Source organism: Coregonus lavaretus (genome assembly GCF_964263955.1).
Source record: "Coregonus lavaretus genome assembly, chromosome: 11".
Classification (NCBI taxonomy): domain Eukaryota; kingdom Metazoa; phylum Chordata; class Actinopteri; order Salmoniformes; family Salmonidae; genus Coregonus; species Coregonus lavaretus.
The window spans coordinates 21,543,846-21,570,931 of record NC_139998.1 but is presented as its reverse complement, the minus strand read 5'-3'; the positions used below and the strand labels follow the sequence as shown (position 1 = coordinate 21,570,931).

At 44.0% G+C, this 27,086-nt stretch overlaps 1 protein-coding gene and 1 pseudogene across 2 annotated transcripts; both read right to left on the bottom strand.

Annotated features, from left to right (window-relative positions):
* Positions 1-2,427: 2,427 nt before the first annotated feature.
* Positions 2,428-6,021, bottom strand: LOC311136959 (uncharacterized protein). The gene is made up of 4 exons (XM_084171293.1): positions 5,696-6,021; positions 5,208-5,416; positions 4,043-4,234; positions 2,428-3,391 (listed from the first exon to the last, which is right to left on the bottom strand). The coding sequence occupies exons 2-4, from the start codon at positions 5,398-5,400 to the stop codon at positions 3,063-3,065; spliced, it is 714 nt and encodes a 237-aa protein (XP_084027419.1). The 5' UTR covers positions 5,401-5,416; positions 5,696-6,021; the 3' UTR covers positions 2,428-3,062.
* A 5,332-nt stretch (positions 6,022-11,353) lies between these two features.
* Positions 11,354-24,001, bottom strand: LOC311137044 (1-aminocyclopropane-1-carboxylate synthase-like protein 1; annotated as a pseudogene). The gene is made up of 12 exons: positions 23,413-24,001; positions 18,282-18,341; positions 17,320-17,439; positions 15,507-15,573; positions 15,200-15,299; positions 15,038-15,109; positions 14,835-14,935; positions 14,353-14,442; positions 14,241-14,250; positions 12,508-12,642; positions 12,261-12,403; positions 11,354-11,946 (listed from the first exon to the last, which is right to left on the bottom strand). The product of its transcript is annotated as a 1-aminocyclopropane-1-carboxylate synthase-like protein 1 (transcript).
* Positions 24,002-27,086: the final 3,085 nt, after the last annotated feature.

The window sequence follows — 27,086 nt, the reverse complement described above, 5'->3', positions numbered from 1 at the left end:
AATCTGTTTTTAATTCTAATTTTCTTTATGGGGGCGTGCTTGTTAACCATACCACTGAAAATATCAAAAAAGAAGGTAGGAGATCAAGCTAATTCTATACCAATTTACAGAGGCCAGGTCATGAAGGAAGGCTTGCTCATTTTAGTTTTTTTAGCAAGCGTTTATGACATATCTGGACAGGTTGTTTAACTGAGCAGCCATTACAAACACAGGATGGTCATTACAGAAAACACCAGACTGATACCTATCAGGTCATGGAGCAAATAGCATAAAGCACAAGAAAACAAAATATGGTTTGGAGTTAGCCATTGTAAATTCAAAGAGTCACTCCCCCAACAAAATAACTTGAGAGAGTAGCGCTCTATGAGTCCAGTAGGCTATAAAAGTCTGAGATAAAATAAATAAATAGTAGGCCTATACTAGTTAATTAAAGCGTTTCTCAGTAAAGCTCACATAATAAGCTTCATAAGTGAATTAGCCTACATAAAATTAATATCAGTCCAAAGTCTGCGGTGTGTGTGTGTGTGTGTGTATGTGCGTGTGTGCTGGAGGCGAGCGAAAGCTCGGGAGAGCTAGAGGTGGATGGCGGGGATACCTGAAAAAGACAGCGAGAGACAGGCCAGGGCAGACAGGGAGCAGATCGCAGGGTGCGATCCAAGCAGCAGTGCAGCAGACAACGGGAGTAGGTGTCACACCCGCTTGGGATAATACTATTTTTGGTAAACTGAGTAGGAGAGAAGGCGTTCAACCTTACCAGACAGATGTGTGGTGGATCAGATAAAAACGTCCGAAGCGAAAAGCTTGGTGAAAAACCGTGGTAAAGTTCACTTGAGTTTTGATCAGCTAATTGCCGGCTATGTGTGGCGCCATGTTTTATTTCAATGGAAGGAAAGCGTAATTACATATGTGAAATTACACATGTAGGCCTAATTACGCTGTAATAAGGACCCCTTAAAATGAATTGTTACCGAGAAAGGCATATACAACGATACGCTACTTATCCTTTTATCTATACAATTTCTTGCACAACTAACAGTTTACACATTTATTTTGGTATTCCACCCCTAAAAACATAATTTACCTGATGACGTAGGAGTAGAGAAGGAGAGTCTCATTTCACCCAAGCGCATTTGTTTAACCGTTTCCTCTCCGCGCCTCCACTTCTGGATTACCTTTGACCTTTCTCAAAAAATAGGCGAGGAGAGGACGGAGGAGAGGAGGCGAGAAGCCAATTGAGATTCTCCCATAAAAGCGCATTTGCTTCCACATTTCCTCTCCTTGCCTCCGCTCCTTGATTACCTTTGTCCTTTTTGAAAAAGATGCGAGGAAAAGAACGGAGGAGAGGAGGCAAGTATCCAATTGAGATCATACTTATATTTGTGCCTTGTGAACTAGCGTTTCAACCCCGCCTGGAAAACGCCCTCCATTCACCTTTTATTGTAACATAAAGCCCTAATTTGTTGTAGGATTTGGAGATGTTGAAACTGGGCCATGACAGTTTCTAAAAGAAAGCACAATGGCAAATTTGATCACATATCTGTAGAGGTATGGGCAGAATGTTTTAATCTTTTGCATGGATTTTTTCTAACCAAAGATGCATGCCACCTATAGTGTGCCAAACACTGGCCGTTCATTCTGCTAGATTGATTGTCTATTAGAACAATTTAAAAGGAAACATGCTACAGCCCACACTTCTAAGCAAAATACTAATTGTTCAATATTTCAATATTTTCTTTATCAATAGATGATTGTGTTTCTATCGCCTGCCTTGGTATGGCTCTAAGTTTAAATACGCTATGTCTCACTCCTATCGCACAGCAGCAGGCCTAGCCTACTGTAGCCTACCCATACTGTCAAATATTTTAAATAGGCTACCATCTATTTACTTTCGAGCATGCTTGGCTATTGAATGCCCATTGGATAAATGGTAGCCTAATTTTTGATGTGTAGATAGAATAAATCAGTAATGTCAGAAAATGATAGACATACAGTATGTCCTGCAATATGATTATGATTTAGGCATTTAATACAAGTAAAATAAACATATTAGGCTACATGTTGCTATGCAATCTCCTTACCAACGGCAAATTAATCTGTTTTATAATTAGGCCTACATTTTAATGTTTTTATTAGCCTACCATTATTATAATTCCTGTGCATCAAACAACTCAATTTCCCCCAAAAATTTACAATATTTGCTTGCAAAACAATTGATCAACCTTAGAAGTTATGCATATGCATGGTCTGAGCTGTGCGTGGAGATATGCACACTTTCCCGTCAAGATCAAACTTGATAAATACCAACCTTTGCAGAAAAACTGGCTCATGCAAGCTTTTTTAGTCTTTTTTGTGTGTGCACGCTCCTTTGATAAATGAGGCGTCTGGCGGAGATACTGGTTAAAGAGGGATGAATAAATAATTCAGTAATACATTAACAGCGGAGATTTATTCATCCATTTTCAAGAATGCATTACACACTTATATAATTTACGGAGATATTCAAATTCACATTTAGATTGAATTGAGACGTAGGCCTATTTTGAATGTTCATTAGTTTAACTGTAAATGTACTATTTTGTGAATAAATTACATCATTAGGCCTACTTCATCTAAATTCTACAAGAAGTGGTCCCACTTTGCATCTGAACAACCCCCCATAAAAAAGTTAAATACTTTCGACTGCCAAGCTGTATCAAAAATATTTTTTTATACATCAGACCTTGGTAATGCTCACCACATGAGGGCGCTACTGTAACACAAATATTTCCTTTATAACAGGAAAACCTCCTGAATGTGTGCTAGGCAACAAACAACTACAAAGACTGACAATAACACTATCACAGCATTGACATTTTTGTCTAATATCACATATTCTCAGAGTGTGTCTGTGAGCATTCTCCTACAGTGGAGCAGTCAGTCTTTGATCCAGACAGGCACTAGAAGCTCCTCTCCCTGGTGCTGCTAGTGTGAACAGGACATCAGCTGTTTGTCCAGTCCAGTCCAGTCCAGTCCAGTCCTGCAGTCAGCTCAGTCTCTGAATTCTCTGTCCTCCATTCCTCCTCTCAGGGTACTGATATGTACATCTTCAGCCCTCTCTCCACGTCTTCATGACTCTCGTCTTCATGACAATGCTGACGACTCTCGCTGAACGAGCGTTTGGCGTACGGTACCTCAGATGTGCGCCGCCACCCCTCGGTGGCCTTCGTGAGTTCCGTCAGGATGTCCGGGACCACACACTGCTCCACCAGGAAGACCACGGGCAGAGCAACCAATAGCAGGGCCCAGCCCAGGGCGCCCAGCCAATAGGAGGAGCCCAGGCAGGTGAAGTCATCGCTGATCGTTACCCAGTGCTGGTAGGTGAAGAGGGACCAGCTGAGGAGGAAGAAGAATCCTAGAGAGAGAGAGAAAGAGAGACAGAGAGAGACAGAGAGAGAGAGAGAGGGTTCAGTCAGGTCATCATCAGTAGGGAGTCTAGACAGACGATTCTGACTTGAGTGTTTATGTTAACACTGGCAATACCTACATCTTTACAAATATACCAGTGTGAAAACACTTTACAAAAGCTAATTGATTTGATTCACATGAACAGTGACAGGAAAGGGAATATTTTTAATCAAAACATGTTTATTTTGTTAAAAGCGACATAAGGACTTTGCAGAATATATGAAATAAGAGAGGAAATCCCTCAACATGATCCTATTGTATATTTTACACTCGCAACTGCAGCCATTAAGATTAAGATCACGTTATTGGTCAATTGTTGTGGGGGTTAAGTGCCTTGCTCAAGGGCACAACGGCAGGCAATGGCATCTAGGACTTGATACCAGCAACATTTCGGTTGCCAGCTCACTTCCTGACAAATGTTTCCAGTCGAACCCTGGATTCGAACTGGCAACCCTCCGGTTGCTGGCTCGCTTCTCTAACTGCTAGGCTACCTGGCGCCACATCAGCAGGAGATGGACTTAGAGCTCCTGTTCCAATACTTTACACGTGCAGTGCACCCTTTCTTCTTTTCAGGTCTGTGGCCCGGACCTATACTGACCTGTGGGTCCCAAAATGAGGAGCAGCAGGACAGTGGGGTAGAGGGCCTGGCCTGCCATAAGTAGAGAGCGGGTGTTGGAGTAGGAGCGCACCGTCTGGGACGTCCAGCAGAGGGCGAACACCAGACACAGAGCCCCAGAACTCACAGCCATGAAGAACGACAGCACCCCAAATACTTGCTCTGCCTCCAAGGCTGAAGACACACACACATACGCAGACAGGGGTTATAATATGTAAACAGTGACAACATTTTCAACCTGTCTACATCTGCATGCTATATCTGAGTCCAACACAGAGAAGAGGTCAATAACAGGATATGTCAATACAAGCACAATGGCATGTATTGTCAGTTTGACTACTGATCTATCATTCTCACACTTTCACTCTTTGATGTCATACTAAACAGAAAAAATGGTGAGAGCCAGTTGATGTAATCAGACACCCTAGATGCCACAACCCACAGTTAACAGCTAACCTAATAAACCTGTCAGGGAACTGGTTTGGAGCCCTAAATGCTGATTAGTGAAAAAATGCCTGCCACAGTTGCTGCCGTGTGTATACAGTATGTGATTGAAAGAATAAAGCAGGGGAGCAGCATGTACTGTATACAACTTTTTATTTTTGTAACATCAGCTATTTATTTGGCCCAACACTGGATACATTTGGGATGTGTGCGTATATACCCTACTTTACAAACTCTTTCAGCCCTAAGCATTGAACATCCCCCAATCTCCCCCTCCTCCTGTTCACTGAGAATGTGGATGATTGCTACAGAAGCAAGTCCACACCTGTTCACATCACTGCAATCCTATGGTGCATATCTTACTGCTCAACTGTTTCTCCTCAAGTCATGTTCACTGTGTTCTGAGGAAAAGCTCCAAAGTGCCAAATGCACAAGGCCAACCTCAAGTGTAACTAAACATTTTATCAACACTCATGGTTAAGCTTTTCCTTACACATCTGCTACCTTTAGCATTCCATTAGGTGCAATTTAGTTTGGATTCATGTAACAAACACACACTTTGAATTAGCAACAGTTGGTATTACCGTACTTGATTTAAATGAACTAAATTGTGTAAAAATGTCACTGACATTAATACACCCTCCATACACAGGGGTGTATTAAACAGATGGATGCTGATGGTCAATACAGCTTCTTGACTCACCGTTAAAGATAATGCCCCTGGTCTGGTCACTGTCCGTGTTGGTGCTGTTGTTGCCATTAGTCCACAGTCCCTGGTCATTGAGCCAGTGAGGGGTCCACACAGAGTAGGCCACACACAGACACCCTGCCAGCCCCACACACGACTCAGCCAGCCTGAACCGACTCACAGAGTCACCCACCTCAAACACCTTCATACTGACACACAGAGGGCTGAGAGAAAGAGAAGGAGACGGGGATAAAATAAAAGAGGAGGGAGAGGAGGAGAGAAGGGGTGGTGTAGTGAGACAGACGGTGGAGCATTCACAGGTAAATCTACTACAGTATCAGTCTGTTTAAAAACGTTCATCCTTATCAGGAATAGTTCAATGTTTATAAGGTATATAACAGAGAAATTCAAATGGTGCCATAAAGCAAAAGAAAAATGTACAGTAAATCAGGTACATGATGACATTTGCCACAGTCAGATTGTATAGGAAATGTTCCTCTTACCTTTAATTTTGTTTTGTGCTATGAAGCTTTGTGTAAATCCCTCCTGGCGTAAGGAGAGCAGGAGCTAGTCAGACGTGTGAGAGGGACTAGCGTACAATGAGCTCAGTGCCACCAAACACTGATACAGTGACACACACTGCCAGTGAACCACAGGAACACACACACACAGAGATGGAATATAACACTGTAAATATTTCCCTCTGTGTGTTGCGCTCCACTTCCCCACTACAGTGGAAACCCCCCCTACTCAGTGGTTGAGTTCCCCCAGAATCCCCTGGCTGTGACACAATGGATCGTGCTGTTAGAAAAGTGAAAGCAGCTCTGTCTCGCTCTACCGTCTTCACCGTGGCAGTGAATGGATGACAGTCAAATAACTTATTTTTTCTTTACTGCATTTTGAATATTTGTTTTGAAGGGTGAGGACACTCATAAGCCTTGTCCCTGTTCCCTCCCTCTGCATTGGTATAACAGAGGACAGGTTGTCATCATGGGAGAAAAAGACCCCACCCCTATTAACACACAAACACTTTCACAATCGCCCACCAGTGTAAGTGGCATGATGCTTTAACTAAGTCACAATCAGCCACACACCACATTCTCCCACTCAGTCATGACATTATAGCTGCTATGTGTAGGTGAACAGAAGGTCTTACAGTGTGTGTGTGTGAGTGTGACTCAGCTCAGGAAAGAAAACCCCACTCTCTCACACACTGGGCACAGCCACACAAATCAAAACCTCCACCGTCCTCCTCCAGTCCCCAGTCAGAGCAGGGTCATCATGGAAAACCCCCAACAACCATTTTAAATGTTTTACATTTTAGTCTTTTAGCAGATGCTCTTATCTAGTGCGACTTACAGGAGCAATTAGGGTTAAGTGCCTTGCTCAAGGGCACATTGGCAGATTTTTCACCTAGTCGTCTCGGGGAATCAAACCAGCAACCTTTAGATTACTGGCCAACCCAACCCATAGCCAAACTAATTAACAGCCTGGGATACATACTGTATGCAACTTTTACTGCTCACTTACTATGTATCAAGAGGCAGGCAAGAACAGACTGTGTTGTGTCCTTGGAATACCTACAGTAACAATAATAGGCAACATTATACTTAAATCATTAGGGTTTCAAAACTATTTCATGTGAGTTTTACTTCCTTGATTTACCAACTAAACATTTTAGTCTAGAGTATTTAGGCTTTCACTAGAATTGATCTGGAAAAACACATATTGTACTTCTCCATAAGTGGTCAAAATAAGGCATTTATTGAAAGTTGACCAATTTATATAAAATATTCAGAAACATTTACTGTACATATGTATACAGTATTAACAACAACTCTTTTAAAAGCTCAGGAAATGTTCTGTAGATAGCCACATGTCATAATCATATAACCATATTCAAAAGTGAATCATTAAAGTGCATTAGGAACAAGAGCACAACTAGAAAATGAGTTGTAACTGTGTAACAAACGAGTTATAACCGTTTTTTAAATAATAATAATAATAATAATAATAATTAATGGAAAATAAAACACTTGTCACACCCTGACTCTAGGACTCGTATTTGTTGAGTCAGGGTGTGTATTTTCTGTGTCGTGTTGTGCTATGTTTATTGTCTATGGTTAGATCTAGTATGTATAGATCTATGTTGGCCTGAGTGGTTCCCAATCAGAGGCAGCTGTTGCTCGTTGCCTCTGATTGGGGACCATACTTAGGCAGCCTTTTGGCACCTGTTAGTTGTGGGATCTTGTTCCGTGTGAGGTATGTTATTTGTCTACCTTGGACTTCACGTTTCGTTTGTTGTTTTGTCGTGTGTTCAGTACGTAAATAAATATGAATGCATATCACGCTGCGCCTTGGTCCTTCTCGTCCGTAAACGATCGTGACAGAAGATCCCACCAAAATAGGACCAAGCAGCGTGTTCAGGAGCAAACACTAGGAATTAAACAGGAGGTTACGTTAGTAGATGTCCTCCTCGGTTGGGGGAGAATCACGGAGGAGGAGGCCGTCCGCTACCGGAAGGCGATGAAGGAGGATGCCCAGGTAGGAGAGGAGAAACGGCGCCAACGGTGCCGACGACGGAGACCCGAGAGGCAACCCCAAGAAAAACATTTTGGGGGGGGGGCACACGGTGTGGACGACGAGGCAGCAGGAGGCAGCGACAGGGTGGATCTGCAGGTTAGGAGAGGAGGCCACCAGGTTAAGGGGGCTATTGGTTCAGAGGGAGCAGAAGTTATTAGGTCAGAGGGAGGCGCTACAGGAGGCGATAAGGGAGAAGGAGAGTGTAGAGGCACGGCGAGAGGAGCTGGTTTGGCAGCAGAAGGAGCGGGGGTTTATAAAGGAACCCAGTCCCGCACTTCGCACCAAGCAAGTGGTGCATGTCGCCAGTCCGGTCCGGCCCGTTCCTGCTCCCCGCATTAAGCCAGTGGTGTGTGTTCCCAGTACGGCCCGACCCGTTCCTGCTCCCGGCACTAAGCCAGTGGTGTGTGTTCCCAGTACGGTCCGGCCCATTCCTGCTCCCCGCACTAAGCCAGTGGTGCGTGTTCCCAGTACGGCCCGACCCGTTCCTGCTCCCCGCACTAAGCCAGTGGTGCGCGTCGCCAGCCCGGTCCGGCCTGTTCCTGTCCCTCGCACCAAACCAGTGGTGCGCGTCGCCAGCCCGGCCCGGCCTGTTCCTGCCCCTCGCACCAAACTGGTGGTGCGCGTCGCCAGCCCTGCCCGGCCTGTTCCTACCCCTCGCACCAAACCAGTGGTGCGCGTCGCCAGACCGGTCCGGCCTGTTCCTGACCCTCGCACCAAGCCAGTGGTGCGCGTCGCCAGCCCGGCCCGGCCTGTTCCTGCCCCTCGCACCAAGCCAGTGGTGCGCGTCGCCAGCCCGGCCCGGCCTGTTCCTGTTCCTCGCACCAAGCCAGTGGTGCGCGTCGCCAGCCCGGTCCGGCCTGTTCCGGTCCGGCCTGTTCCTGTCCCTCGCACCAAGCCAGTGGTGCGCGTCGCCAGCCCGGTCCGGCCTGTTCCTGTCCCTCGCACCAAGCCAGTGGTGCGCGTCGCCAGCCCGGTCTGGCCTGTTCCTGCCCCTCGCACCAAGCCAGTGGTGCGCGTCGCCAGCCCGGTCCGGCCTGTTCCTGTCCCTCGCACCAAGCCAGTGGTGCGCGTCGCCGGCCCGGCCTGTTCCTCGCACCAAGCCAGTGTTGCGCGTCGCCAGCCCGGTCCAGCCTGTTCCTGTCCCTCGCACCAAGCCAGTGGTGCGCGTCGCCAGCCCGGTCCGGCCTGTTCCTGTCCCTCGCACCAAGCCAGTGGTGCGCGTCGCCAGCCCGGTCCGGCCTGTTCCTGCTCCCCGCACCAAGCCAGTGGTGCGTGTGTCCAGTCCGGCACGGCCCGTGCCTGTTCCACCGGTGCCTGGTCCGGCACCGGTCAGCTGCTCCACTCCGGAGCCAGAGCAATCCGCTCCACCGGGGTCCAGTCCAGCTCCGGTTAGCGGCTCCACTCCGGAGCCAGAGCAATCCGCTCCACTGGGGTCCGGTCCAGCTCCGGTCAGCGGCTCCACTCCGGAGCCAGAGCAGTTCGATCCACCGTCGTCTGGTCCAGCTCCAGTCAGCGGTTCCAGTCCAGACCCAGACGTCAGCCCCTCTCCAGGTTCGGGGTCTCCCACACCAGGGTCCAGACAGGGCTTGGTACGTCGTGGGAGGAAGGAGAGGGGAAGCAGCGCGCCGAGGTCCAGACCAGACCAGGGGCGCAACAGGGAGGTGGAGAGTAAGTGGTGGTCACGCCCGGAGACGGATCCGCCTCCAAGGCGGAATGCCCACCCGGCCCCTACCCTGTTATGTTTATGTGGCGCGGTCGGAGTTTGGGGGGGGGTACTGTCACGCCCTGACTCTAGGACTCGTATTTGTTGAGTCAGGGTGTGTATTTTCTGTGTCGTGTTGTGCTATGTTTATTGTCTATGGTTAGATCTAGTATGTATAGATCTATGTTGGCCTGAGTGGTTCCCAATCAGAGGCAGCTGTTGCTCGTTGTCTCTGATTGGGGACCATACTTAGGCAGCCTTTTGGCACCTGTTAGTTGTGGGATCTTGTTCCGTGTGAGGTATGTTATTTGTCTACCTTGGACACGCTGCGACTTGGTCCTTCTCGTCCGTAAACGATCGTGACAACACTAATATATTTTGATTAGATAAGTATTCAACCCCCTGAGTCAATACATGTTAGAATCACCTTTGGCAGTGATTACAACTGTGAGTCTTTCAGGGTCAGTTTCTAAGAGCTTTGCAAACCTGGATTGTACAATATTTGCCCATTATTCTTTTACAAATTCTTCAAGCTCTGTCAAGTTGGTTGTTGATCATTGCAAGACAGCCATTTTCAAGTCTTGCCATATATTTTTTAAGGCGATTTAAGTCAGAACTGTACCTAGGCCACTCAGGAACATTCAATGTTGTCTTGGTAAGTAACTCCAGTGTATATTTGGCCTTGCATTTTAGGTTATTGTCCTGCTGAAAGGTGGATTGTCTCGCAGTGCCTGTTGGAAAGCAGACTGAAGCAGGTTTTCCCCTAGGACTTTGCCTGTGCTTAGCTCTATTCATTTTATTTTGATCCAAAAAAAAACTCCCTAGTCCTTGCCGATGACAAGCATACCCATAACATAATACAGACACCACCATGCTTGAAAATATGAAGAGTGGTACTCAGTGATGTGTTGTGTTGGATTTGCCCCAAACATAATGCTTTGTATTCAGGACAAAAAGTTCATTTCTTTGCCACATTTTTTGCAGTATTACTTTAGTGCCTTATTGCAAACAGGATGCATGTTTTCAAATATTTTTATTCTGTACAGGCTTCCTTCTTTTCACTTGGTCATTTAGGTTTGTATTGTGGAGTAGCTACAATGTTGTTGATCCATCCTCAGTTTTCTCCTATCACAGCCATTTAACTCTATAACTGGTTTAAAATCATCATAATTGGTCTCATGGTAAAATCACTGTGGTTTCCTTCCAATTTATTCAAAGCTGCAATATTTAACTTTTTGGGCGACATGACCAAATTCACAAAGAAATGTGAGTTATAAATCTGTTATTCTCATTGAAAGAAAGTCTAAGAAGCGATATATCTGTTCTATGTGGCTATTTCTATGCTTCCCGTTCTTATGTTTCATTTTTGCGTCTTTTACTTTCGGTTTTGTACACCAGCTTAAAAAAACTGAAAGTATAATATTTTGGGTTACTGAAAATATATTTCACAGTGGTTTAGATGGTACAATTAAACTCTGTTTTGTCACATAAACTGAAATTAGGTGAAGTATTAGAATTTTAGCAACCAGGTAATTGCGTAGCGATGGAAATACGTTTTCAAACTTTGTTGTGTCATCCTCAATGATTTTAAATGCAATATCCACATGTGTGGTTGTATTGTGTTTTAAATTGTCAAACAAATCTATCTACCTATCTACTGTATCTATCACAAAAAAATAAGACATCCTGATGTGGACAAACTGGGGAATCTTTGTCTCCTTTCCTGCTACCTCTCCTGATGAATGTCTTTCTTACTTCCTTTCCTTTTGCCTCCCCCCTCCCCTTCTCTCCTCTCCATCCCCTCCCCTTCTCTCCTCTCCATCCCCTCCACTCCTCTCCTCCCCTCCCCTCCACTCCACTCTACCCCTCCTCTCCTCTACTTCCTGGCTCTGTCCAGCAGGTCTTTGAACAGCTCGGGATCCTGCCCGGCCGAGAGTTCTGGAGTGTTCTTCGCCAGCCAATCAGAGGAGCGGATCTGTTGCCTCAGGGCACCAATCAGGGAGTCCAGACTCTATGTGGGGTGGGACGTCTGGAAGTCCAACAAGACAAAGTCTTCAATGGCTAATGGGATGGCATCAAGGGCGGGGTTATCCTTCTCCCCTGGCTATTCTGATGATGAGGTGTTCTTCGGAAAGGGAGTTGACTTGACGGACACAGCTTTGTGTGAGCCTGTTGTGTTCCTCTTTGATGTCATCTTTGTCCCTTCCTCCTTGGTGGCCTCGTTGGTTGTGCCTGTGTCAGGGGTGGATGTGGACCTATCTATCTCCTCCAGGGCCTGTTTTCCTGCCTCTATCATAATGAGAGGAGAAAAAGAGATGAACTGATTGATGAAGGTACCGAGCGTCAGGTGTTGCTGTCGGTCAGTGAAGACGATGCAGAACGAGCCAGGAGTGGAGCAGTGGAAGGCTTGTGTTTCAGTAAACACCTCCACAGGGACAGCTCCTCCGCAAACGATGGCTCACGCAGGTACTGACAGACAGGGGGAGAGGGACAAATGAGAGAGAGATGTTGTTGTAGTTGCTGTTGATGTTAATATCATTACCACTACTACTAGACCTACTAGTATTATTATTGCTTTATTACTGTTAGTCCGACCATTGTTGATGTATGGGTACTTTGACAATGTAAGTAATTGAACCTGCCATGTCAATAAAGTCTATTGAATTGAGAGCGAGAGCGAGAGAGAGAGAGAGAGAGAGAGGAGGAACCATGTCAGGAAGAACCAAGACAGCAGCTTCTCACCATCCAGTCTTCTAACCCCAACCCTGGGTCAGTGTCCTTACCTTCCTGAGTTCTGCCCAGATGTAGAAGCAAGCAGGCCGGTGGAGGTAGGGGACTCCCAGGCTCTGTAGCTCCTCAGTCATGTACCTGTGAGCGGTCTGCATTCTCAGACTGTTCTCTGGAAGAAACCTCCCATCGATCCAATCTACAATAGAACACAGGTAGGTTAAACTCCCTAATGAGGGTGATACAGTATGTCCTCTCATCTAGTGCGTGTGAGTGTGAGTCTGAGTGTGTGTGTGTCTGTACCCCTGTCCTGGAGCAGCCTTGCCATCTGATGCTGTATTGGACCAGGGACACCGTGGAACATCCCCAGCTTATCCAGAGCTTCGACCAAGAGTCAGAGTACACAGTGCCCACACGCACTCCTGCTATCGCAAAGTCCTGCACAAGGACAACACAAATGAGACGGGGTGAAAATAATAGGAGGGCCAGATAACCCCCAGATAGTCCCCACAACAACATGTACGTACAAACACATTCAGACACGTATGCTCACGCACTCACACACTCACATACAGTGCATTCGGAAAGTATTCAGACCCCTTGACTTTTTACACATTTTGATATGTTACAGCCTTATTCTTATTCAGACCCCTTGACTTTTTTTATCAATCTACACACAATACCCCATAATGACAAAGCGAAAACAGGTTTTTTGAATTTTTAGCAAATGTATTAATCATAAAAAACAGAAATACCTAATTTACATAAGTATTCAGACCCTTTGCTATGAGACTGGAAATTGAGCTCAGGTGCATCCTGTTTCAATTGATCATCCTTGAGATGTTTCTACAACTTGATTGGAGTCCACCTGTGGTAAATTCAATTGATTGGACATGATTTGGAAAGGCACACACCTGTCTATATAAGGTCCCACTGTTGACAGTGCATGTCAAAGCAAAAACCAATCCATGAGGAATTGTCCATAGAGCTCAGAGACAGGATTGTGCTGGCCGCCTGGCTAAACTGAGCAATCGGGGGAGAAGGGCCTTGGTCAGGGAGGCGACCAAGAACCCGATGGTCACTCTGACAGAGCTCCAGAGTTCCTCTGGGGAGATGGGAGAACCTTCCAGAAGGACAACCATCTCTGCAGCACTCCACCAATCAGGCCTTCATGGTAGAGTGGCCAGACGGAAGCCACTCCTCAGTAAAAGGCACATGATAGCCCGCTTGGAGTTTGCCAAAAGGCACCTAAAGGACTCTCAGACCATGAGAAACAAGATTCTCTGGTCTGATGAAACCAAGATTGAACTCTTTGGCCTAAATGCCACGTCTGGAGGGAACCTGGCACCATCCCTACAGTGAAGCATGGTGGTGGCAGCATCATGCTGTGGGGATTTCTTTCAGCGGCAGGGACTGGGAGACTAGTCAGGTTCGAGGGAAAGATGACTGGAGGAAAGTGCAGAGAGATCCTTGATGAAAACCTGCTCCAGAGCACTCAGGACCTTAGACTGGGGCAAAGGTTCACCTTCCAATTGGACAACAACTCTAAGCACACAGTCAAGACAACGCAGGAGTGGATTCGGGACAAGTCTCTGAATGTCCTTGAGTGGCCCAGCCAGAGCCCAGACTTGAACCTGATCTAACATCTCTGGAGAGACCTGAAAATAGCTGTGCAGTGACATTCCCTTTCCAAGCTGACAGAGCTTGAGAGGATCTGCGGAGAATGGAAGAAACTCGCCAAATACAGGTGTGCCAAGCTTGTAGCGCCATACCCAGGAAGAATTGAGGCTGTAATCGCTGCCAAAGGTGCTTCAACAAAGTACTGAGTAAAGGATCTGAATACTTCTGTAAATGTAAACCTGTTTTTGCTTTGTCATTATGGGGTATTGTGTGTAGATTGATGAGGGGAAAAATACTATTTAATCCATTTTAGAATAAGGCTGTAACGTAATAGAATGTGGAAAATGTCAAGGGGTCTGAATACTTTCCGAATGCACTGTATGCATGTGCAGGCACACGCACGAACACACACTCACTTTAGACTTGCTGAAGAGAACACATCACATATGTTCTCTGGTGGTCCAGCAACCTGGAAGCACCCCATTGTTAATGTACATTCAATAGGAAGGGTTTGTGTGTTTGTCATACCTCTCCATGCTAAGGTCCCTGTGGAAGGTGGCTGTTTCTTCAAACACCGTCAGCACGTACACCTCATCTACAATGGTGTGCAACTCATGCCTGAGACAGGGGGAAGGAATGGAGAGAACAGGGAGAAAAATTGAAAATAATTATTATGAATTTGTATTGCACTGTTTTAAGATGTTTATTGTTCTTTATTACACAGGCAATGCAAGCAGGCATTAAAAGCACTCTATCAGTAGGCAACCTGAGGGAGCAGTGTGTAATAGAACATCGCTGGTTTATGGTTACTGCAACTCAGTGCATGGGTAGGTCTGTAGAGGGTGCTAATGCTGAGATCACCACTTAGACTACAACGGATGCTTTTGGGAGAGTCCTCAACCCTTAGTTGTACTTTACAATAAAATTACAGTCATGATACTTGGATGCTCTATGCGCTGAGGGAAAACATATTGTACAATATGGAAATATGATGTGAGGAAAAAATGTACCTCTTGGCAAACTCCAGGAAGCCAGTAATCTCCGGAGGGGAGTAGACCTCAACCAGGGGGTTATGGGGGTTCACCAGGATCACGGCTCTGACATTCACCCCCTGGCAGGAACACAACAAGGGACAGTTATACCAATGATGATTCTAGTGCCTGTATCTTCATTTATAAATTGAAAACTATTCTGTTGGGGGGGGGGGGGTTACCTCGCTAGTTGCCTTCCTCATAGCTTCCTCCAGTCTTTCCACAGTGAGGTGGAAAGGCCGACTGCCACAAGGCTAAAAACAGACACAATAAGCACACAACAAATACAACAATACAGGGTGGTATATGGTATACCGTATATTATGTTAAGAATTAAGCCCTACCTCACAGTCGAGGTGAACATGGAAGAGACCGGAGCACCACTGTAGAGATGCACATCCTCAGGGATGACTCCATAGAATGGCGTTGAAATAAGGATTGCATCTAAAACACAAACACTGAGTCTGAGTACACCTCTCTAACATACTCAATTAAAGTTGACAAATCAAATCCATTAATTAAATACAATACCATGTCTTTCACAGTATGATAGGGCATGGGTGATATTTAAAGGTTAAGTTATATTATGCAATCCATAGGTGAAACAACTGGACATACTCTTTGAGTGTACTTTAAGTGAGTTGAACTAACCTTCCGGGTCACAAAGCACTGTGGTTATGGAGGAGAAGAGGGAGCCACAGCCATTCATCACCACAACCTGAACCCACACACACACAAACACACACAAATAAGAAACTAGCTTTATGAGTAAAAACATTCTTCATAATTTAAAGATTGAGTAAGTAAGAATTTTGTCCACAAATGTACCGAAATGTCTATTATATGTAAATAGTTTACGATTAGTGAATGCCATAATGTAGTTATTTTGTTAGATACGTCCGCCTATTAGCTGAAATCGTATTTTTTTCAAAGCCATTTTAGTTGTCGCTCTAGCTGTTCGGTATGAACAGATTCACAAATCATGTTTTTAAGTGAGATATAAGGAAGTCCATATTTAACCCCTTTTTTTAGGCACTAAACTACTTCCATATACTGTACTTCCAATCATTTGTTCAACTTGTACCGGGCTACATTCAGACGAGCCTTGTGATGATTGTAGGAGTCCTAGAGCAAAACAACTGACATGTTCGTGAGCGTGAGGGTCTCACCTTCCATAGAGAAAGTTTGTGTAGCCCAAACTGTTCGGACGCTACAGGCAGAAGTTGGCAGATCAGCGGTACCGACTTCAGACGAGTTCTGTGACGCTTGTAGGTCGTAGAGCAAAAACGGAGAACACCATTGTGTTCGCAAGAGTCTCATCTTTCCATATAGGGGTCATAATAATTTGTAGGCCAAACCACCCCGATTTTCGGGACGTCTCCTGGTCTGACAAACACCGATGTAGCTCTGCCACCTTCCACCGCAGATGCGGAAGGCCGACATCGGCGGATGTGGTGGATTGAAACGCATCTTAAATAGGCTGATTTTTATGGGCATTTTTGTATTACGCTAACTAGATTTCCATGGGCATCGACTCTAAGGGGTTAACTCGGAAATATGAAGTTATTTCAGAATGAAAGTTACCTGGCTAGCGCATCATGCTTTGTGATATTATGTTAGCTAGCTTTCCCCAGTTTGATTATGTGTTTTCACTCATTGCATCTGTATGCTTGTTGCGTTCTCCTTGGTTTCCACAGCCACAAAGTCAAAATTGGCTTTTTGGTCTTGATTTAAGGTTAGGGTTAGGCATAAGGTTAGCAGTGTGGTTAATGTTAGGGTTAGGGTTAGGTTTAAAATCACATAAGAAGAGACATTTTTGAAATAGGCACGCTTTACGACTTTGTAGCTGTGGTAACTAGTGACGACCTTTCTCCCTGGTGAACTTGTTCGTTCATGAGCTGGCTGCTCATTCTAAATAGTATAATCTAATCTGTTCAAAACAGTGGCAACATGTGCAGCAGTGGTCATTTGGTTTTTGAAATGCAAAAGTGAAATAGGTGTATTTATTCTGTTGTTCAAATGTACATATCACTTTATATATCTTCTCAAAGAAACTACCGGTAGTTAAAAAACGTGCCATCATATTTCTTTCACGCTGCTTTGTTGACAACTCCAACCACCTTGCGCCCCGGGTATTCAGCCAATCAGCGGCCGCCGCAGTCTTTAACTATTCATACCCATAGATTAATAGCCTACAGTCATTGACGAATGCAATCAGTTTTCTGTGAGCCTAAGCACTTTTACTGTCATTAATTTGGTTAATGAAAGTCATTAATTGAGTCGAGTCCACTGCTATCACAAGCCTAAATGAGTCGCTATACTTATAATACAGTAATAATATAATGAAGTAGTCTAGCAATCACAGCATTCCTTAAAGGCCAGGATTCTTAAAGGCCAGGATTATACACTAGACTAGAGCCATTATACAGTACTATAAGGGCTGAGGAGAGCTCAGTTCACTCACCTTGTCTGCTCTCAGTGGGTCGGGGGAACCACAGTTGTGAGACAGGAACCTGGACACCTCTTCTCTCGTTACAGAGGGGATATCGTCATCATCATCATCATCATCCTCACCATTTTTACCCTACCATCATCCTAATCGCTGCTCTAATAAACATCTTCCTTCTGTGTAATAAACATGTTATTGAATTGTAGTTTAAATGCCTCTAATGAATACATGTACCATAACCATCCTTTTCAAATAACACATGACAATGGTTTATCATTCTGATTGACAAAGTCAGTGATAAGCAGTGGTGTAAAGTACTTAAGTAAAAATACTTTAAAGTACTACTTAAGTAGTTTTGGGGTGTATCTGTACTTTACTTTAGTATTCGTATTTTTGACAACTTTACTTCAATACATTCCTAAAGAAAATGTACTTTTTACTCCATACATTTTCCCTGACACCGAAAAGTACTAGTTACATTTTGAATGCTTAGCAGGACAGGAAGATGGTCCAATTCACACACTTATCAAGAGAACATCCCTGGCATCTCTACTGCCTCTGATCTGACAGACTCACTAAACACAAATGCTTTGTTTGTAAAATATGTATGAGTGTTGGAGTATGCCCCTGGCTATCCATAAATTAAAAAAACAAGAAAATGGTGCAGTCTGGTTAGCTTAAAATAAGGAATTTGAAATGATTTATACATTTACTTTTACTTTCAATACTTAAGCATATTTTAGCAATTACTTTTACTTTTGATACTTAAGTATGTTTTAAACCAAAGACTTTTAGACTTTTACTCTAGTAGTATTTTACTTGATGACTTTCACTTTTACTTGAGTCATTTTCTATTAAGTTATCTTTACTTTTACTCAAGTATGACAATTGGGTACTTTTTCCACCACTGGTGATAAGCAATGTGGAGCAACCACATGAACCTCTCTCCATCCCCTCTCTTCTCCCCCCTCTCTCACCCGTTTGTGAAGCAGATCATAGCACAGCTTGTTCTCACTGGTGCCCATGTTGATTATGCCCTGGAGACGAGAGACACAAAAATATATCAATCTATCTTTCAACTAATCTATGAATTGTTATGTCTAGCAATATTTACAGATACATTTGCCACAAAGTGACATGACAAGTGATATGACACCAAATACAGTTCTGAAACGACTGGGGAGCAGCAGCATGGGGAACAGCAGCAGTGTTGGACTCACATTGGGGTCATTATCGTGGTATTTGTCAGTGTGGTACTGGGTGTAGCCCTCCTGTAGAAAACCCTGGTGGTGTCTGATGGAGTTGCCACGGCGTGACAGCTACACACTGTGGCCAGGGGTCTTTGCACCACTCAGTGTGGCCAGCATGCTCTCAGGTTTAGGCAGGCCATGGGCTGGGATGGATAGTGGTGGGGCTGATTTGGTTTGCTTCAGCCAAATTTAAGGCCCTGCCCGAAACCAGAAATCACTTATTCCATGAACTACTCCTCTCGGTCTGTCACTCGCTCCCTGCACGCACCTCACACTGCATGTGCTCTGCTCATGGCGTCTCTGCGTCTGTGAGTATCCATAGCAACGGCTCCGCTTGGGCTGCTCTGCTCAATGACGTGACATGAGAAAGCAGTTCGCTGTTAAATACTTTTCGTCACTCTAAACTCTGACAAAACTCAAGGAACATTATTATTTTCCGTGAAATAATCTTTCCTGTTTTATATTTGACGAGGTTGAAGCACTTCTGAAACCATGTTATGAGCTTAGTCAGATATGAATGTACTGCGCAGCAGAGCACGAGCAAATGGCTTAGTTTGTAAATGTTAGTGCCCGTACACTAGTCATGGATGAAAAAACATGCCCTACCCGGCCCGAACCAAATGTATAATGTCTGGGCCAAGTTTATTGTCGTTTGTGTTTTTATATTCGTTTTTGTTTCTATTCGTTTTTCCATTTTTATTTTGAATTCAGTTTTGTTTCAGTTGCTGGTTTTTAATTAGTTTAAAAAATATATTTATATTTAGTTTTTATATTATTTCGTTTCAGTTTCAGTTTTAGTGTTAGAGACAGAAAGCATGCCTGGGGGGGGGGGGGTTAAGAGCCATTTGGGTTGTTTAGTGTTTTTGGGGTGTTTGTTGGGATGTCACTTTACGGGCAACTGAGGGGCAGTACGGTAATACATAAAATGATGGGTCAGGTAATAGGTTAGGTTAGCCTTTCTCATGACTCCAATGCTACATTGGAGTAATTCCATGTCCCCTTTTGATTAGCTGAGGTGATTTGGTCAAGTGTGAAACGCTCTATGTATAAATAAATGTAGCCTTGATTGCGATATTGTTTTGGAAACCTTGAACATTCAACGTCATTATCAACCAACAATAACTTTACAAATATAAAAGATACAGTTACAGGGCTGCCAACTTTTGATGAAAGCTTGGAGTGAGATTTGCTATGTGAATTTCATTGCCTCCTAGCACAACCCCCTAGAGGGGGGGGATCTTACTAATTTCCTGCAATTCTATGCATTTTGACATGGCTTAGGCCTATGACCTGGGTGGATACATTTTTATTTAAAAAACACACAGGTCAGGTGTATTCAGGATGCTTTGAACATTAAAATGAACACTCAAAATTGGACGACTTTGTTACTTTGCAATATTTGGGGGAGGAAACTTAAAGTACGCTAATATTTTTTACAAAATATTTCTTAGGTGGTTTGACACTTTATTTAGACAGTAATTAAATGAGATAGGGAGACAGGCAAATGCTAAGAAACAGTGGTTCTCAGGTGGAAAGTTGCACGTGACATGTGCCAGGGAGTGTTTCCACTACACCAAGACTCTGCACAGGACATATTTATGGTTGATGGCAGTGGGTAACCACATCATAGATTGCAGTCTCCTTGTCCATAGACTGCTTTCAAGGTAAGGACACAAACATTTTGTAACTTGAGTGAACGATATCTTTAAGGGCTGGAAGAAAATCCTGCTTGCTCTCCAGGAGGGTTGGCCACCCCTGATCTATGTTTCCTAAGTGCTGGGTGTTTGAAAATGTCCTTGTTATAACAATTAATTTCTCAAAATCACCAAACCTTCAAGAAAAATCTAATGAATATCAATATTCAGGTGGTTTATACCTACTAGTTGAAGATCCTATCCATCATCTTACTCTACAAAGACAAAATATTATGCGTTTATGAGTTGCCTAGAATGTGCACAATACTAAAATGTCATATTATATTTGATTCCTGGAGCATTTATTATCCAACGCTTATTTGTATGACTTATTCAAAACTGTCCATGAATGGTTGCAAAAATACATAGCCTCATAATTCATTTTCAAAGACACAAGTAGGCATATGAGATTTCAAATATGTGATTACACTGTCAAAATTGGGAAGAACTGGTATAATATAATATGTGTGGCTGATAACAGTAGTGTTCTTGCTGACAACAACAGTAATTACCCTATATTTTAGCCCATTGTTAAGAATGCGAATTGTTCCACCTGATCAGACTAAATAGATAATACAATCTCTTGAAGACAAGGTGACATAAATCTGCCCCTATGCCCTAACCACATTTTTTTGTGTGTGTTATCCCCCATCTAAAATCCAATTTACACTTTTGGGTTCACAATCTGTTTGACAAAATTATTTTCATAGATAGAAATCCCGTCACCCTACCAAACTTTCCTGCTAAAACATACTGTAGGTCTGTCTGCTGCCTTTTCGTTGTCACAGCCTAAATGCCAATCACCAAACGAGTACATGCTGTCAAAAGACTGCAAAAAAACTGCATTCTGCAATAGGGACGGGAGTAAAAGCAACCTAATTATGTTGACAAAATTGTACATTAAACAGCGCTACCATGCTACATGTTTACAGTTTTATAACGTTATATATCTCCATCTCTACGCTCTAATCTTGAGGGGCGTTTCTTTAAAACATACTTCCAATCCCCTTGACCCCTTGCATAACTAGACCAATGAGAATGCTTCAATGTGCCGCGTTCACAGTTGTGTGGCAAGTCAGGACAGTGATAGAGGTTCTGCTCGTGATGTTAAATTGCAGGCGCATATGTTCCAATTTCAAAAAGATTTGGAGCACAACATGAATTAGAAAAATAAAACCAGTACTTTTCAATGCGTGAGATGTAAGAGGTGTGCCGCGAGAAGAGGGTAAAATGCGTGAGAGTTGGCAGCTCTGCAGTTACTGTTAGCTGGTTTACCACAGATTTCCACTGAGGTGTTTTGTGTAACACAGCTTCGAGCCGACTGTTATTTTTTGTTCCCTCCTGAGTTTCCATTAGCTCAGGAAGTGCAATGCAAAACACATACGTGGGAATCTGTGTTAGAATGGCGTACAGTAAGTGTATCTTTTGTATTTGTGAAATAATTTTGGGGTGATATGAAAGTAGAAATTCTGTGGTTTCCCAAACCGTATTACACGTGGTGATTATTTAAGCAATAAGGCACAAGAGGCATTTACATTTTAGTCATTTAGCAGACTTACAGTTTAGTGAGTGCATACATTTTCATACTGGCCCCCTGTGGGAATCGAACCCACAAACCTGGCGTTGCAAGCGCAAAGCTCTACCAACTGAGCAACACGAGGCAGTGCTGTATCATGAATACAGTCACGGGTAAATGGCGTTGTTCGGCAGGACACAATAGCCTCATGTGCCTTATTTATACACTTACATATGTTAATTAAAACGTTATTTTTACAAGTCAATTCATACAATTTCATTCTTCCACCAGAAGATGTAGTCCGGACAAAAATCGGGTTGTTAGTTATTTTGGTCATGTTGGTACAGCCATGATCAAGTCCTTAATTATTTTTGCATAGTTGCTATGCAAAAGGACTGGTCCTTTCTAAACAAAATGGTTGCTATGCAGGCTGGAACATTGTTTCAGAGGTTGGACAGGTAGACAGCAAGGCTTATATTAACCCCCACTGTACCAAACTAAATGCTAGGCTGGAAGCAAGGGGAACTAATGTGCAAGTTGAGATAAATACAAGAGATCATTCAGATGTGGGGGTTAATGATGTGGGGATGTTTTTCAGGGGCAAGGACTGGGAGACTAGTCAGGATCGAGGGAAAGGTGAACGAAGCAAAGTACAGAGAGATCCTTGATGAAAACCTGCTCCAGAGCGCTCAGGACCTCCGACTGGGGTGAAGGTTCACCTTCCAACAGGACAATGACCCTAAGCACACAGTCAAGACAACGCAGGAGTGGCTTTGGGACAAGTCTCTGAATGTCCTTGAGTGGCCCAGCCAGAGCCTGGACTTGAACCCGATCGAACATCTCTGGAGAGACCTGAAAATAGCTGTGCAGCGATGCTCCCCATCCAACCTGACAGAGCTTGCGAGGATCTGAGGAGAAGAATGGGAGAAACTCCCCAAATACAGGTGTGCCAAGCTTGTAGCGTCATACCCAAGAAGATTTGGGCTGTAATCGCTGCCAAAGGTGCTTCAACAAAGTACTGAGTAAAGGGTCTCAATACTTACGTAAATGTGATATTTCCGTTTTTAATTTTTAATACCTTAGCAAACATTTCTAGAAACCTGTTTTTGCTTTGTCATTATGGGGCATTGTGTGTAGATTGATGTGGGAAAAAAGCAATTTAATCAATTTTAGAATAAGGCTCTAATGTAACAAAATGTGGAAAAAGTGAAGGGGTCTGAATACTTTCCGAATGCACTGTAGATATTTACAAAAATATATCTATTTACCCAAAAAATATATGGATGATTGGAAATTATGCAGACAATTAAATTTATGGTAGCTACAATCTATCTGCAATATTAAAGCTGATCTACCCCCTAAGAAAAAAAGTACAAAAAAATGTGTGTAATCATGTGGTGTGTTTATACAATAACAAAGACCAGTTCGTACAGCCTTGAAACTGCGCCATCGAATTGTGCAATAATACAGCTTACTAGGCTAAGTGTTGGGGCTAAAAATAAAAGTTGCATCTACCCTAACTTTTGATAAAATTTCTGAATGAATATCCATGCAAAATAATACAGGAGATTAGGCCAATCAACCTCATCTGCTTTTTTAGCCAACCTGAAAGAGACTGTTGCATGCTTGCCATGTGCTCTCCTCACACCATCTCGACCTGGCCTTCTTGATCCAGTCCGGCAGACTTCCCATTGGTGTCATGCTCATCTCCAAACCCGATATGATACAGCAGTTCTGGGGACGCAGCATCGGAGTTCAGCAGTCCATTCTCGGACTCTGCATCCTCGCAATTGATCTCCAGCAGCTCCCCCGGCCTGGGCGGATGACCAAACAAGAACCCGCCCGAAGCAGCGGAACCAAAGGCACCACCTGGCAGACCATGGAGGTTTGCGTCTGCACCACTAGGGGAGCTCTGGAGGACCTAGTGGGCTATAACAGCACTGCCCAAAGAGAAGTAGTCTATGGCCGGGTGGTTCGTTAAGACCCGGTCCATTACATCATCCTGTGGTTGTCATTGATGTGGCGGTACTCCAGTTTCATCTTTTTGATATTCTCCCTGCACTGGTCGCCGGTGCGATAGATGCCTTTTTCTCGCAGTATGTCCGTTATTCGGTTGAACACAGGAAACTCTCCAGCTCGAGTTGGACCGACTCGTCTGACCATTGCTGGAGGAGTTCTGCCATCTCTGGGTCAGACCAGTTGCTGCCCCGCTCATACTTTCTTCTGTGGAAGTCCATTCTAGACGGCGCTTTGACAGATGACAGGTCCTCCGAGTTATCTTATCTATGGAAATAAAAACAAAAACAACCCTGTTTATTATTATTTATTTTATCAAATAACCAATCATTAGCCTTAGTTTGGCTAATGTAGGCTAATAAGCCTGCTAGCATAGGCCTATATTTAGGCCTAACGAAATAAGCTAATAAATAATCAGTAGGCTAAAATAGTTCAAATCATACTATGAAGCATTCAACTAAAGTAATATCAAAATGGGAGGCTACAGCATCAACACAAAGGTTTGTTCTGGTTACAGTATGCTGCCATTCTTCAGTTCGCTGTCACTTCAGTAGGCATGGCTACCACTGCTATCAGCTGTCACAGTTCACAGGACACACCTGTCTAGCCCGGTCTAGACCCGTTCAAGCCTGCCATAGAATGACTACCATATTCTATTTTTGACACAGTTAGGAACAATAGCCTATATAAAAAAAATGAGGGGAAGAGAATCGTACAAATTCTACATCCGGGTTGATGGCACATGCGTGCTGTCCTTATTCCGGGATAACTTTGGACCGTGTTAACAGCAGAGCCACTGGAAGCGGGTCAGAATGAAAATGATCGCTCTTTTGCACCCTCTACAGTACAACATTGCATGGAAACCATTATTCATGCATGCACGGTATGAGTCCGGTAGATGGCCCTCGTAGACAGTTTGTAAATGTGGTGGCGTGAGAGAGGTTGTGATCTAACCAAAGACAGTACATTATGGGTGTGTTCGTAAATTCAGTCTGGAGTGCCAGAGTGCGCTCAGACTGCGTTCTGGGCATCCGTAAATTCAGAACGTTGTCAGATTGTCTGTTCATAAATTCAGAGCGTTTCACTGCAGGAGCGTTCAGAGCGCACACTGGACGCTCTGGCTGAGGAGTGGGGTTGATCCGAGCGTTCTGACCTCACAACGGCAGTCAAGCGCCCAAGCTAACTGGCTAAAGTTGGCTAGCGTAGCTTGCTAGCTACTTCCAGACAGAAACGAGAGAACACCTCACTCTGACCATTTTACTCGCCCTAGCAGAGGGCGGTAGTGACCGTAATTGCTGCTAGCACGAATTTAATTCCATTTTTTGCCAACCTTTACTGCCACCTGTCATATTCAACAGGTGTTGCGCATTCGTCAATTCATCAGTTATTCTGCGCTCTGGCACACTCAAACGAGAGTGCTCTAAAATCGGAGTAGATATCCTAAATTAATTTACGAACGCACGCTCAATTGTCATGGCGACGTCGTCTAGCTAAACTATTGCATAGAAAACGTCATCGGGTCTAATGGTCATCTCGCGAAGAACTGCGCATGTGCTCCTATAAAAGTAAGTTTGTCACTTTCACGAGGTTGGAGTAATAACATGTTCAACTACTTAAGTCATTGGCTGGAATCTAGGTTGTGCCTTTTTAGATTCGAGAAAATTAACAACTAAGGAATAATTGTTCACTCGACTTCTCAAACCCCGGACTGGTCTGTTTCGCAAGCGTTCCCGGAAGTCTCGCGATGTTGTGCCTCTGGGTTTAGAAACTATGTGATCTAACGGTGACGTAGAGCTGGGGAGTGTGGATTTACTTCCTGGGATTTGTGGCTTGTTATGTCGCGTTCATGTGGTAGTCGGAACTAGGAAAGTCGGAAATATCCGATTAACTAATTATTTGAACGCGGCACGTGATTAACTACAACCAGTTAGCAAGTCGGAAATATCAAAGTTTCTTAGCTCTAACTAGTACTTGAACGCGGCACGGTTCCTAGCCAAGTGGGCGAAGATATCTGTTTCTCGTATAAAGGAATGTATGACCTTTTTAGAATTTTACAACATGCTTTGACTATATTAGTTTGTTCGAATAAAGCAGTATGCATGTCACGGAACTTTGTTGAACGGCTAACGTTACATGGGGGGGTTGAAGTCCTAGCTAGCTAACTAGCTAGTTAATGTACTCGGGCTGAGGCTAGCTGAAACGACCACCATGAGAGACAACGAGAAGACGTGGAAAGTTTACTCCGAACCAAAGATAGCAGAGGTGTGACAATATTGCAGTACCACGATACACCGTGGGACTTGGTGTCTGGGTATGTCACATGAGTAACTCCACAGAGTTCCGAGCCACGCCTCGAGAGGAGAGAGCTGTCAACCAGGCAGCGGAGACTCATGACGTGGTCCTTTCATCCGACAGAATGTGCAAATGTCATAGCCAACGTGTGTTGTTTTGCTCTTTGAGGAAAGAGGTTGGAGTTGGCGGGATCCTGCTGTGGGTAGTGTCTTGGCGGGTTGGGAGGGAACGAATTAATGGGAGGCATAGGGTAGCCTAACATAAGCGGCAAGAGCGCATTCTCTTCCAGTGTCTGATAGCGCTGTCGATACTTCACTTCCCAATTTGGAGCTAGGACTCGGGAGGAAGGCGAACATTGGTGCTATTGCTACACAGGACCAGCTAGCTGTCTGATGCTATGTTTAATTTGATAAAATGAAACCAGCCCTACGAAGCTTGCTTATTGAAGTGCAGGTCCTCATCAAAGAGATAGCTCGTGGTAAGATCTTGGCATAATGTCAGATTTATTTGTGTGTAGTGTAACACATTTACTTGCCTTCAACATAGTCGATTGTGTGTGTGTGTGTTTATTTGTTCCTTCATTTTATTATTTTTCCTATATAAATGCCAAAATCAGTTTTGTATGATCTGTTTTGCACAAAGATTGCTATTTCTTATTGCTATGTTATTGGCATTTTGAGTAGCCTACGCCATTGATAATAAGATCAGGAGTTACAGAGTGAGCTGAAATAATATGGCTTGTCTGGAGTTAAGTATCAAAGAAACAAATGCAGGCCTGTATGACAACCTTATAGGACAGTCAGTTTTTGTTCTAAAACAGAACTTTCTGTGACCCAGCTAATCCATCCTCGGGCTATTGTATATCTGATCATTCATGCCCTTAGGAACCTCAGCAGGGTAAAGTCTTGCCATATATTTTTTAAGGCGATTTAAGTCAGAACTGTACCTAGGCCACTCAGGAACATTCAATGTTGTCTTGGTAAGTAACTCCAGTGTATATTTGGCCTTGCATTT

What these genes read in the sequence shown, in the direction of transcription:
- LOC311136959 (XM_084171293.1), bottom strand. Translation starts at nt 5,400, where the DNA reads ATGAAGGTGTTTGAGGTGGGTGACTCTGTGAGTCGGTTCAGGCTGGCT. An exon ending in CAGGGGCATTATCTTTAACG is followed by an intron (nt 4,235 to 5,207) that starts GTGAGTCAAGAA and finishes GTGTGTCTTCAG; the next exon opens with CCTTGGAGGCAGAGCAAGTA. An exon ending in CCTCATTTTGGGACCCACAG is followed by an intron (nt 3,392 to 4,042) that starts GTCAGTATAGGT and finishes CTCTCTCTCTAG; the next exon opens with GATTCTTCTTCCTCCTCAGC.